The 13,043-nt window shown below is 40.6% G+C and overlaps 1 protein-coding gene across 3 annotated transcripts in view; it reads left to right on the forward strand.

Moving 5' to 3' along the window:
• RSPO2 (R-spondin 2) overlaps nt 1-4,205 on the forward strand; it is a 144,482-nt gene extending 140,277 nt beyond the window's left edge. For all 3 annotated transcript variants that reach the window (XM_084751239.1, XM_084751237.1, XM_084751238.1), the window contains exon 6: nt 2,324-4,205. In XM_084751239.1, the coding sequence (XP_084607365.1) occupies nt 2,324-2,439 (116 nt within the window). In that variant the 3' untranslated portion in view covers nt 2,440-4,205. The remainder of the gene's footprint in view (nt 1-2,323) is intronic.
• The last annotated feature ends 8,838 nt before the right edge of the window (nt 4,206-13,043 follow it).

Here is a 13,043-nt window from a genome sequence, read left to right on the forward strand (position 1 = left end):
TCCAGTTGTCTGTCCTAGGACTTTCTCCTTCCCACTTAATCTATCCTGTTTCCATCCCTCACACGCCCTGTCCACTCATGATGTCTATTCTCTTTCCCCTTCCCAGGGAGATTCATACATGCTCCCCACCTCCCTCGCACACACACAACCCCTTAAGCTCTCCTTGTAAACCAAATGAATTTTAAAAATATACTCAGTAATGATTGTTTTGAATTTAAGATACTTGTTTATTTGGGGAACACGTAGAACTCAGAAATCTTTGTAAAACTTTGTAATTGACACTTCTATTTAAACATGCTGTTTTCCCTTAAGTACTTCTTTGTACTCATCAGGCGTGTCATCATTAGAGATAATGGACCTCTACATAGTTATAAGTTCACAGCTGCTTGGATTAATGATGGCTTGGACTAGGGTTTCATTGGGTAGGATTAACTATGTTTAAAGATGGCAAAATGCCATTATAACATTAATGCCAAAACTTAATGAGAACCAGAAGTTAACTTCAAGGACCTTTATAATTTAATATGGGGGCATGATCATGTTCTCATTATTTTAATGTAGTGTCTAATAAAATAAGTTTATCATATTCCTTGTGATATTTTTTTTTACTCTGGCACCATTTGTTGAATGCTAACTGTTTTCCTGTCACTTTGCCGGGGCATTGAGTCGTAACACCATTTCCCTTCCTCAACCCTAACAGTTACCATCTAATCAAAAAGTGAAGAAATGAGAAATGCTTCCTTTAACTTGGGAAACTCAAGTCTTCTTTTTTGTTGTTTCCTTAGGGAAAAAAAAGTCTCCTTCATCTCTTATTTTCATTTTTAAAGATTTATTTTACATGTGTGAGTGTTTTTCCCATTTGAATGCATACCATGTAGTTACATAGTGTCTATAGAGGTCATTTTAAAAAGGCTCATATCACTTGGAACTTGAGTTAAAGATGGTTTTGAGCCACCGTAGGTGCTGGACCCAAGTCTTCTGTGAGAGCAGCAAGTTCTCTTTACCACTGAGCCACCTCTGCAGCCCCACCTCGTTAACTTTACATCAGCTACCTTCTCTGGTTCTAGGCTGTAATAAAAAGGGCTAGGGAATTGAATTTCATATGTGTAGGAAGATTGAAGTGTACCGACTGGAGGCTGACTTCCATGTCCCATCCATGCTGATCGTTTTGGTATCTGATAGCTCCACTCTATAAGAGCAGGACCTGTGTCTTGCATAAAATCGGAAGCACAGAAGGCAGCAGAAGGACAGTTGATAACTGGATAACCAGATAACCAGAAATTTTTTTCTAGAGTAGTCTTTCTGTGCTGAAGGTGCGTAGTGATGATACAGGCCCCCCCTTTTAAAAAAATACATATTTCTGTATGCTTGTAATATAAAATAATGAACCAAACCCAAGTGCCTTCTCTTTATTGTTTCTTTATTTCATAATCCTATGCATACATGTATGCAATGAAATATTAATTTCTTCTAAGGTGAAATGCAGATCACAATCAGAAGATGGAAGAAGTAAAAATGGCAGTGGTAGAGATCTTGTTTCCAATAACCCCTGATGGAGGAAATCCTCAACTATTTAGTTTGTGGTCCAGGCTTCCGAGTGGCTAAGGCAAAGGAGGAGAAACAGAAGAGCTTGGTGTGATTTTCTGATAATAAAATACATATCACCCACTTGCCAGAACAACTGAGCCATCTCAGTGTTAACAAGAATGACCTGTCCAGGCAATCTGCACAGGAACTGATGAAACACATAACGAATGGTCTCTTATGCACTTGTGTTTTGTATAGAAAATGAAAAAAATATGCACAGTTAATTGTCTTATGCATTGTTCTGTAGAGAACCTGGTGTGAATGGTATTAAAATCAAAACTCCATGCACCTAAAGAGGGGAGTTTGAAACCTCTGGTATATTCACAATCGAGAGAAATTTATTTTCTTTTGACCAACAGACATGTTGAGCCGCAGAAAGATACAAAGATGGCTGGTAAAAGGTAGCGTTGTTAGAAACGGGAGTGTATAAATGGAATTTCTATGGCAGAATGATATTTGAAAGACTGATTTAGCCTCTGGGAAGTTTTTAAAAAAATATGCCAGTTCCTTGTAACAAGAAGATCCGTCCCTGTTCTGGACAGCAGATCCAATTTAGGAAATTATTATTATTTCATCAAAATTAATGTGAACAATTTTCCCTTTGAGGCTGCCTTTTCCATAGGTGATGTTTTCCAGATGGGCTTCGTACAAAATCTGTAATGGTTTGTGTTTTCTTTTCTTGAGAAAGAGACTTTTCTAACATCCTCTATTTTCACTATATCCTTATCCATCCTAGGGAAGAGAGCACCAAAGGCAAAGGAGAAGAGAAACAAGAAGAAGAGAAGGAAGCTGATTGAAAGAGCCCAGGAGCAGCACAGTGTCTTCCTCTCTACAGACAGAGCAAACCAATAAAATACACGAAATAGCTGGGGCATTTTGAGTGGTTTTGTTTTGGTTTGTTTTTGTTATTTCCATTGCAAAAGTGCACAAAGCTACTCTCTGATCCACACTGGTGGCCAGCATTCCCGCTGCTCTGACCAGTATCCATTTTCAGCAACATTGCAAAGGGAAGTGCCCAAGCATGTACTCTGGGTTATTTATGCTTTGATTTGAATCTGGAGCCTGTGGTAGCAGGAGCCTGTTGAGCTGAGTGGGAGCTGATGCATGTGCACTTGTGTGATGAGCACAGTGTGTCATTAGAACCTGTCCCTGGCATGGTGGACCTGCAGGAGGCATGAGGCTATAGATCGCCACCGGAGAATGCACCCGTGCCTGCTTTCATGGAAGAAAATATTAAGCACTGCTCAATTGTGACTTTTAGTTCTCACATTGTGTATTGTCAAAGACAAGTGTGTGTGGAAATAATGCTCAGTGTCACCTCATGGTGTTCTTGCATCAGAGACCTTCAAATGGTCCTGCGATGAGACTGCATTCTAGCTAGGGGTATGCTGTGGAAATTCCTGCTATCTTTCATCCTAGTGCTCACATGTACAGGTTCTGCTGAGCTGCATACAAAGTTCCTTACTGTATATTTATGCTTTCTGTGTGTAACAAGTCATACCGGATTGATAAGATGTCATTTTGTTTCTAGTGGTTCTTAGCCATGGTCTGGTACATGGCTGTTCTAGTTTTGAAAATTGACAAGTGTTTTGTTGCCTCTTGTTTTCTTCTGTTTGTATTATTTTTGGCGGGGGTGGGGTGGGTACTGTTTCTAGCTGTAAGAATAGGATAAGCTAGTTTGTATATAGAGTCAAATGAGTGAAGCCAGAGTTTCAATGCTAATAGAACTTCCCCAGTTTGTGTAACACACACACACACACACACACACACACACACACACACACACACACACACTAAGCAGCATGCAGTATCTGGCCATCAGAAGCCAAACTCCTTGTGAGTCCAAACATTGATGACTTACGAAATACAGCTAGAAACAAGAAGACTTGTGCGCAGTTACTTGTATTTATTACATAATTTCCAATTTTATTTTTTCGAACTTAAAATAAATCATGGCTTTCAATGATAGGTCACCTGGCAATAGTCTTGGGTCACTGGGGAAGCTGCTATCATGAAACCACCCAGAAAATGAAGGAGAAAATAGGATGGATTCCCCTAACTGAGTGTCACATCTCACATTTCTCTGTTGAGCCAGAATCTATCACGTTAGAACAGAGAACCCAATGGGAGCTTCCCAGCTGACTTACAAAGCCGTGATTTCAAAATGTTATTGTCCCCTTGGGGCCAGTTGGTCCTTAGATTTATGAATTGGCGGGCTCTAAATGCATTGCCTTCTTGGCTGAGCCAGGAGAAAATTAGGACAAAATAAATTGTAGAGTTTTGAGGAAACCCCAAAGCAAGGTAAAGCCTTCTCCTCACCTTGCGTTGGTAAAACTACCTCTTCAGCATTTTTGTTGAGTCAGAAACATCTTGCCGATATGTATAGATATCATAAGCTTCGTTATGAAAATATTGATGCAAGATAAGCCATATATGAATGTTGTATTCAACTTTAGGGTTTGAATTTAATCCTAAAGTGTTCACTTCCCTCCATGCCTATTTACACTATATTCCTATTTACTATGTGGGTCGGGGCCTCCTTGATATCATGCTTCATTGTTAATGAGTCGATGCTTGTTATGTTTCTGGGCTGTTTTGTGCATTAAAAACTCAAAAATCATTTTGGACTTTTTTTTTTTTTTGCTTTAAGAGTACACTCAGGGGGAGTGCAATGCTTTACCAACACTTCTGCCTAGTAGTGATCCTTCAAGACCATGAGAGAACATGTCTAGGGTCTAGGGTATTCATTTCTGTGAAAACTATTGTACAGTAGCTGAAAGTAGGGTTTTCAGAACTAAATTTCCCAAGTTCCTGTCTAGCTTAAGAAACCTGAGACAAATTGCTTAATCGCCATGGATTCTTACCTACCTGTAGGTCTATGTTTTAAGGGCTACATTAATTAAGAGAAGCACTATAGTCTTCCACACCTGCAGGCTCTCATGCACTATACTCAACCATGCATCATAAATATTTAAAAAACATTACATCCTTACTGAACATAATGTGGTGCTTGTCATTCCCTAAACTTAATGTATTTAGCAACATTTACACAGCACACACACACACACACACACACACACACACGTATTAGGTATTTTTGATAAATGTAACACTACTTACTATGTGAGCATCTTTGAGTTATGTCATCTGCAGGACTTCGTGGACTCAAAGTCATGAGGGAAATAAGACATCCTTGTGCTGTGGGTTAGGAATTTGGTGATACATATGAAGTATAGTCACTGTAGAGGCTAGGGGATTACCAAGTACCACACAAATTGTTATCTATTATTTCTTCCATTGGGTAGTTATGTTTCCCCCAAAACATTCTGCTAACAAAATAGAATGTAATTAGTTCGGTGGTAGGGAGTTTTGCAAGCCTCCGTAATCCTAGTCCCAGCTCCCATATTGCAAGTAAACAGATGACCAAACATGAAAGTATAAGACACTTTTGATCTATTGACTCCTAGAAATTGTTTAACTTTTATTCTTATGGGAATTTATTTACACCCACTTGTTTCTGAGTTTCCTTGTTTAAAACAGGGAATATACACATCTAAAACTGAATTCAGGACTATTTCTCAGTTAGGGTGCATTAAAGGAAAGAAACCAAACTAGGCATTTCAGAGGGACTCTAGGACCAAGAATATATCAATTTCATAGGTAATAAATGAGCTATGAAGTCAAGTGAGTTATCAAGACACACCAGAGTGGAACAATAGTAGCAAGGTACTATCACGCGTAGCAGGAGGAGGACTACAAGAAAGGTGTATTTTTCAAAATCTAAATACTAAGTTTATTCCCCAAAACTTAGAGCTGTCATTGAGAATGTGGCTATAATCAGAGGCAACTGAGACCAAGGATGGAACACTTGCCTCGGAGGAGATGAAATCTCAGGCATAGCCTGGTAACTCTGGAAAATGTTGCAAACTCAGAAATGTCCAGGCTTGATCTTTCTCAGCAGCTTCTAAGGTCTGCCATCATCCAGACCTATTCCTGTTCCTGTGAGCAAGGGATTCTGGGTAATACCGCGTGCCATGATACAGAAGGTAGATCTAAGCACAAACTGGCCAGAATAACCCCCAATGCCTGCCATGGGACACTTTCTACCTTCCTCTTCTAAGAGTTAATATTTATTTACTTGATTAAGCAAGGGGTTTTGTATCTCTCATTTACTCCTGGTGTTCTTCACAGCTTGTTGGCAACTAAATTCTAGTAAGCCTGTGTTGAGAATGAGTGCTTAAATTCTCTTCCCTTTCTCCCCCACCACCCACACACACTCCCTTTGCCAAGGGCTGGTCCTTCCCCATTGTATATTATTCCTAAATATTGCTGTTCACTCACTACAAGTATCCCCTAATGCTCTCAACAGTTCTTTTCCCGTTGACATAATCTTCTCTACCTTTCTCTTGTTAAGTACTCTCCTGTTCCTTGTCGACTTTTAAATTCTTTCCTATTGAATGCTGTGCCCTTTTAGCTCCTCTTAACCCAAGTCTCTTACAGGGATTGAGTCTAAATGATCTGAGATTAGAGTTAATGTCAAGTCTTTAAAGACCGTGTCTAGCTCGCGCTTGCATAGTGTCTTAATTGATATTTTTTGGAATCTAAAGACAAAAAAAAAAAAAAAAAATAGATTCAAAAGCAGATAGTTTCTTCCTTAAAGCAGAATAAGGGACTAGTCTGGAAAATGTGCATTAAATAAATATTTAAGCAGATTCCATGTAAATATCAGGAATCATGTCAGCAAACTACCCCAAGCCACCTCCTCCAGCTAGATGCTGCTGATCATTGTTTTTTAATTGATGATTTATTTACTTTACAGCTCCTCCTTCCTTCTCTCCTCCCAGTCCCTCCCCCCCTCACTTTACCTTCCTTCCTCATCCATCTCTTCTCTTTGCCTCAGAAAAGGGGAGGATCCTTATGGATATCAACCAGCCTTGGCATATCAAGTTACAGTAAGACTAGGTGCATCTTCTTCTACTGGGGCTAGACATGACAGCCCAGTTAGGGGGAAGTGATCCACAGGCAGGCAGTGTAGTCAGAGACACCCCCTGCTCCCACCTTAGGGGTTCCACATGCACAACTGTTACATATGTGTAGAGGGCCTAGGTCCCATGCAAGCTCTCTGGTTGGTAGTTTAGTGTCTACAAGTCCCCTTTTCTTGTGGTGTCCTTGATCCCTCTGGCTCCTTCAATCTTTCCTCCCCATCTTCCACAGGACTCCCCAAGCCACACTAAATGTTTGGCTGTGGGTCACTGTATCATTTTCTATCATTTTTGGGTGAAGCTTCTCCGATGATTGTTATGCTAGGCTCCTGTCTGCAAGTATAGCAGAGTATAGTTAACAGTCTCAGGGGTGGGCTCCATTTCATGGCATGGAACTCAAGCTGGGCCAGTTCAGTAGTTGGCCCTTTCCTTAAATTCTGCTCCATCTTTATCCTTGTACATCTTGTAGGCAGGACAAATTATGCATCTAAGGTTTTGTGTCTGGATTGGTGTCTTAATCCCTCAATTAGAAGTCTTGCCTGGTTTCAGGAGATGGTCAGTTCAGGCTCCATATCACCCCCTACCCCCTATTTCTAGGAGTCTTAGCTAGGGTCACCTTTACAGAATCCTGAAAGTTTTCATTGTCCTAGGTTTCTAGGTCCTCCCAGGGACGCCCCCGCCCCCAACCCAGTCCATTGGTTGTTGATTACATTCTTGTCTCCTGATCAAAATACCTGGACCCCAAAGTAGAATTCCAGGGCAATGCTTCTAAGATTTTGAAGCTGACAGAGGAATAATAATTTTTAGCTTCTTTGGTACATGTTAACGCCTTGAAGAGAAGCTTTCCTCTTCTTCCAGGAAATGCTTCCTAAAAATAACTTTGGAGTACTCCTAACACCCCTCCTTCCCTATGCAGCATTTTTTCCCTCTGGGCATCTTACTTGTACCATGTTGTGATGTTCAGATTAAAGTTTGGTATCATTATGAGTTCCTCTATGGTGGAGACAGTAGACCATGTGTCGATGGCAGGAATGTCAATGAGGAAACATCACAGGTACAGTCTGACATAGAGCCAAAATGATGAACATTTGAAATCTGGGAAACAAGAGCCAAGGCACTGGAAAACACCAGTACCAAGGTCCTGAGGCAAAAGAAGGACCAGGAGAGTTGAAGTACAGACAAAAAGGAAGAAATGCTAAAGTAGAGTAGGAGGAAGGTGGAATTCACAGGAAGTCAGGAGTAATGAAGACTCGTGAAGGCTGTAGCGAAACTCAAATTTTGTTCTGTGTTCTGGGGGAACAATCACTGGACTTGTATCTTACTTAAGCAGGAGAGAGATGTGTTCTAATTTCTGTACATTGTTTACTAAGTCTTATTTGTAAAATGTTGATATTCAGCGGAAAGGCACAGAGCAAATTGGTTATTGCACTGACTTAATGAGGATTCGTGTGGCATTCGTTAGTGAATAGTATTAAAGAACAGTAGGAGGGGCTAGATCTGAGAGCTGCAGGAGTTGGAGATGAGACAAACAGCAAATGGAGCCACGGATATCGTCTGTGTCTGTTGTTCTGAGTAACGACATTTAGGGGACAGAATTGGAAATAAACGATTCTACTTTTCATATTATAAGCTTGACGTGGTAGCAGGTTGAAGCAGCAGGAAGGCGGCTGGTTATGCATACGGACTTTAGGGATAAGGTCAAGGCCAGAATATAATTTGGGAATATATTGGAAGGCAGCTTGTTCTTTGAATCATAAACCTTCATGTGATGGCTCAGAAAAAAAAAATACAGATGGAAGAACAAGAACTTTAGAATGCTCAAAGCTTCAGCATCAACCAGAGGGTGGCATGGAAGTAAAGAGACATAAAAAGGTGAGCCGAGAGGAACACCAGCAGCAGGTACTACGTGTGATCATGAAGAGTCGCACTGGGCATTGTAACCCACACCTATAATCCCAGCATTTGCAAAGTTAGAAGCCTGAGGCAGGGGGACTAAAAGTTCAGGGAAAGATTCAGATAAGTGAGGCCTGCCTAGGCTACAGGGTACATATCTTTAAAACAGGTTAGAGTTCAAGGCTTTATATAGCTCTCTTCCCTCCTGACTTATAATAATAAAAAAAAAAACAGTGAGAGAATTAAAGAAAACTAGAAAAAATTGCAATAATTGAAGGTTGGTGACTTCTCAATTTTATTTCTAAACTATATACTCCAAGAGTGAAATTTACAAATAGCTTACAATCCCCTGAAAGTGGTTTTGATATAGAAAAAAAACTTAAAGTATGTCAATGCTTAAAACACTTGGAGTCTACTCTTCAGACAAATGTGATAATGACACTTAATTTCAGGTTACCATATGATCTACCAATTTCATTTACATTTATGATGAAATAATTATCTCAATGACCCTACAAAGAATTTTCTTTTATTGCTTTCAAAATCAATACAACATAGCAAGTAAGCTACAAAACAAGTATTCTGTGAATTATAGGTCCTTGAGTTTGTAATTTTCAGCAATGAGGATTTTTCAAACTTGTAATTATTGAGTTACGTTGGTAGCAGCTCTCTGATGTGCGCGCATACATGTCTGAACAGAATTAGGCAACACACGTGCACACAATCATAGTATTTAACTAAAAGGCAAAATCATGGTAAAAGTACTTCTTTTTTCCACCTTTTTCTGTGTAAAATTTAAATTAAATAAATGTGTGGTTATAGCTTCTCTATCACACATTGCCTATCCTGAGTATATTCTCTCTTGTGTGTGCTACCTGGATAGTTACTGTGATAAAGCCTGCTAGAACTGGTTCTCACATTTCTGAGCAATGAGTAGCATCCCATTCTCCAGTCTTTTCGCAGGTAGATAAATGGTCCATATACTCAACTTTAACCCATGGGGCTTCAGAGGGATGGTGTGCATCCACTTAAGAACTAGTATTTAATAGCAGGTGCACTTCCTGCATGATGTTTGTGCCTGGGCCATAAAGACAGGACCCCGGGGTAAAAGAAGCCAATGTCTTTTAGTTACTGCATGGAAGAGAGTTGGCTCAAATAGTTGCCCATGCTACACAAGTAAATTATAAATATTTGTTAGATAATCCATAATGGCCCTTTAGTACCCCTGATCTTAAGTCAACAGCTTCATCATGGGCTTCAGAATGCTGAGAAGTAATTCTTGTTCCTTAAGACACACAGTCTTACATGGCTTTTTTCATGACAAGCTGACAAATTAGCCTATGGACTTTCACAGAGATCTAGTGGGCTGTGAATCCTTTTTGTTCATTTGTTTGGTTTTGTTTGGTTTTTGTTTTCTGAGACAGGGTTTTCTCTATGTAACAGAGCGCTGGCTGTACTGGACTCTCTTTGTAGACCAGGTGGGCCTCAAACTCACAGAAATCTCCATGCCTGTGCCTCCCAGGTGCTGGGATTAGTGACAGGGACCACCATCAGACTCCTTTAAGAGTGTCTTCGGGCCCTGAGTTGCTGAAACTTCCTCTGAATTGCTACAATGAATATAGGTTGATAGCTGAATAGTATTCCATAGTGTATATGTACCACAGTTTCTTTATCCATTCTTCTATTGAGGGACACTTCGGCTGTTTCCATGTTCTGGCTATTATGAATAAGGCTGCTATGAACATGGTTGAGCAAATTTTCTTGTTGTGTGCTGGAGCATCTTCTGGATATATTCCAAGGAGTGGAATAGCTGGGTCTTGAGGAAGCCCTATTCCCATTTTTCTGAGATAGCACCAGATAGATTTCCAAAGTGGTTGTACTAGTTTGCATTCCCACCAGCAATGAAGGAGTGTTCCTCTCTCCCCACATCCTCGCCAGCATGTGGTGTCGCTTGAATTTTTGATCTTAGCCATTCTGATGGGTGTAAGATGGAATCTCAGAGTTGTTTTTCCCGAAATTTGTGGATAAATGGATTGAGCTAGAAATGATCATAATGAGTGAGTTAACCCAGAAGCAGAAAGACTCAAATGGTATATACTCACTTATATCTGCATATTAGCCCAAGGGGCATGTCCCACGAAAGCCTTCACTTACCAGGAAACTGAGACAGAGGAGAGGACATTCTAGTGGGATTCTAGATGAGAGAATCATGGGAGAAAGGCAAAGTAGAAGGACCCAGAGGGTCCTAGAAGCCTACAAGTAGAACATTATGATAGGCAGATTTGGGCATAGGGGTCCCGCTCAAACTAAGGCACCAGCCAAGGACAATACAGGCGGTAAACCTTAAACCCCTACCCAGATCTAGCCAATGGACGGAACACTCTCCACAGTAGAGTGGAGAGTGGGATATTACTTTCTCACATACTCTGGTGCCTCACCTTTGACCATGTCCCCTGGAGGGGGAGACCTGATGGCACTCAGAGGAAGGACAGCAGGTTACCAAGAAGAGACTTGATACCCTATGAACATATAGAGGGGGAGGTAATCCCCCTCAGGAACAGTCATAGGGGAGGGGAGTAAGGGGAAAATGGGAGGGAGGGAAGAACGGGAGGATACAAGGGAAGGGATAACCATCAAGATGTAACAAGAATAAATTAATAAAAAAAAAAAAAGAAAGAAAAAAGAAAAACAAAAAAACAAAAAAAAAAAAGAATATAGGTTGAAACAATATTTTTAAATAAGATGTTTCAGCTTTTCTTCAACAATTAAGCAATTATCTTTTTATTCTAACAACTGGACTGTAGTCCCTTGAAACAAGACCCCACATATGTAGTGTGTAGCAGCTGTTCTGTAAACGTTTGATTAAACGATTTGTTAATGGTGTTCCAGAATTTTCTCAGCCTAGAGTTTTAGGAATAAAGCTTTTGTAACTTACCATTTACTCTCTCTCTGTTTCTCTCTGTGCCTCTCTCTGTGTCTCTGTCTCTGTCTCTGTCTCTTTGTCTCTGTCTCTCTCTCTCTCTCTTTCTCTCTCTCTCTCTCTCTCTCTCTCTCTCTCTGTGTGTGTGTGTGTGTGTGTGTGTGTGTGTGTGTGTGTGATGGCATGCTTGCGGAGGTCATACAATTGCTTTGCTTAGCCAAAGCAAAACATCTGTTTTGAGTGACACCTTAATTTTGTGATGAGCTAAGAGACCTGAGAGGGATTACTGGAGATTTTATTAGCATGTGGAGATACATTATGCTTGCCCATCTTCACTCACAGGCCACACGCAGTGATGTGCGGATGTGTGGAAGCATTAAGCTCCATCATTCACAGATCCATAGGCAAGCCCAGGCTCTCGTACGTGTTTCCTCTCTCTCTCTCTCTCTCTCTCTCTCTCTCTCTCTCTCTCTCTCTCTCTCTCTCTCTCTCTCTCTCCACTCTGCCCCCTCTGTGCTTCCCATCTATTCCTGTCTCTGACAATATCAGCGATTTTCTCTTGCATTAGTTGGCATGTGCTCCTGGACGTTCTTTGTGTTCTTTAGTTTGCTCTGTAGTCACATTATTAGAGTCGTACTGAGCAATTCTGAGCATTGATCGAATGGAAAAAGGAAACACCAGGCTTCGGCTCCAAGCAAAACCACTTTATGAGTGTGTGGCTGGGGCGCACGTTAATAACACCAGTGCCCAGGTGGCCAAATTTATGTCCACCCTCTTGATCTGATAATACAGAGCAGGAGGATGGAATGGTAATGACTCGGGCTGAAAACAGATGGCGACTGCCCGTGTGTATGGTTTTTTTTGAAAGCCTACAAAGGGAAAACATTAAATATGTGTCTTTAAATTTAAATTAGTGCATTTCAAAAACACAGGCTGCGAGCTTTGAAAGCAGGGTAGCCGAATGTGTTTCATCTTATAGTTGAACTTTGGTTGCTTTGGGGAAGAGCAACCGACAAAATGGATGGTATGTTCATTGCCCTTTTGTGAGCTCCTTGGTATCAGTGGTGCGCCACTGTAATTAGGAGCTGTGTGCAGCTCTTTGTCATTAAATTTGCTAAACCCTAATTATGGATGTTTAGAACATTCAAAAGACCACCATCTAGAAATTGGCATCCATTATTAAGTATCTTTCCTCAGATTAGATGGCATTTCTTTTGCTCCATAATGCTCACTGAGTGTTGTGCTAAGTGATTCGTCTCAAAGCATTTTGTTGATAATTTACACAAACAGTATTTTATCAAAATGCACTAACGTACATAATATCATACTGGATGAACGTGATCTTGTGATGTAAAGAGGTCCTTGAGTTTAAATCTTTCCAGGGATGGTTATTTTCTTTGATTTACACTCAGAGATACATAAAAATGCTGCTCAAAGCCAATCCAAACTTATCTCAGAATGGTGCGGGGAAACGTTACCACAAACTCACTCTATGCTTTTGTGAGGGTCTGGGATGATTTAGTGTAAAAGTACATAAAAATGAGTAGAATTGAAGGTGGAGTACAGTTGAAAGGCCACTCCAGAATCTGGTATGGACTCTGTCAATAGAGTTACAGGAAACTGGGGCCCAGGCAAAAGCAGGCTGGGAGAGGCTTTCTGTC

The sequence above is a fragment of the Acomys minous genome (assembly GCF_964271855.1).
Source record: "Acomys minous genome assembly, chromosome: 12".
In the NCBI taxonomy this organism is placed as follows: domain Eukaryota; kingdom Metazoa; phylum Chordata; class Mammalia; order Rodentia; family Muridae; genus Acomys; species Acomys minous.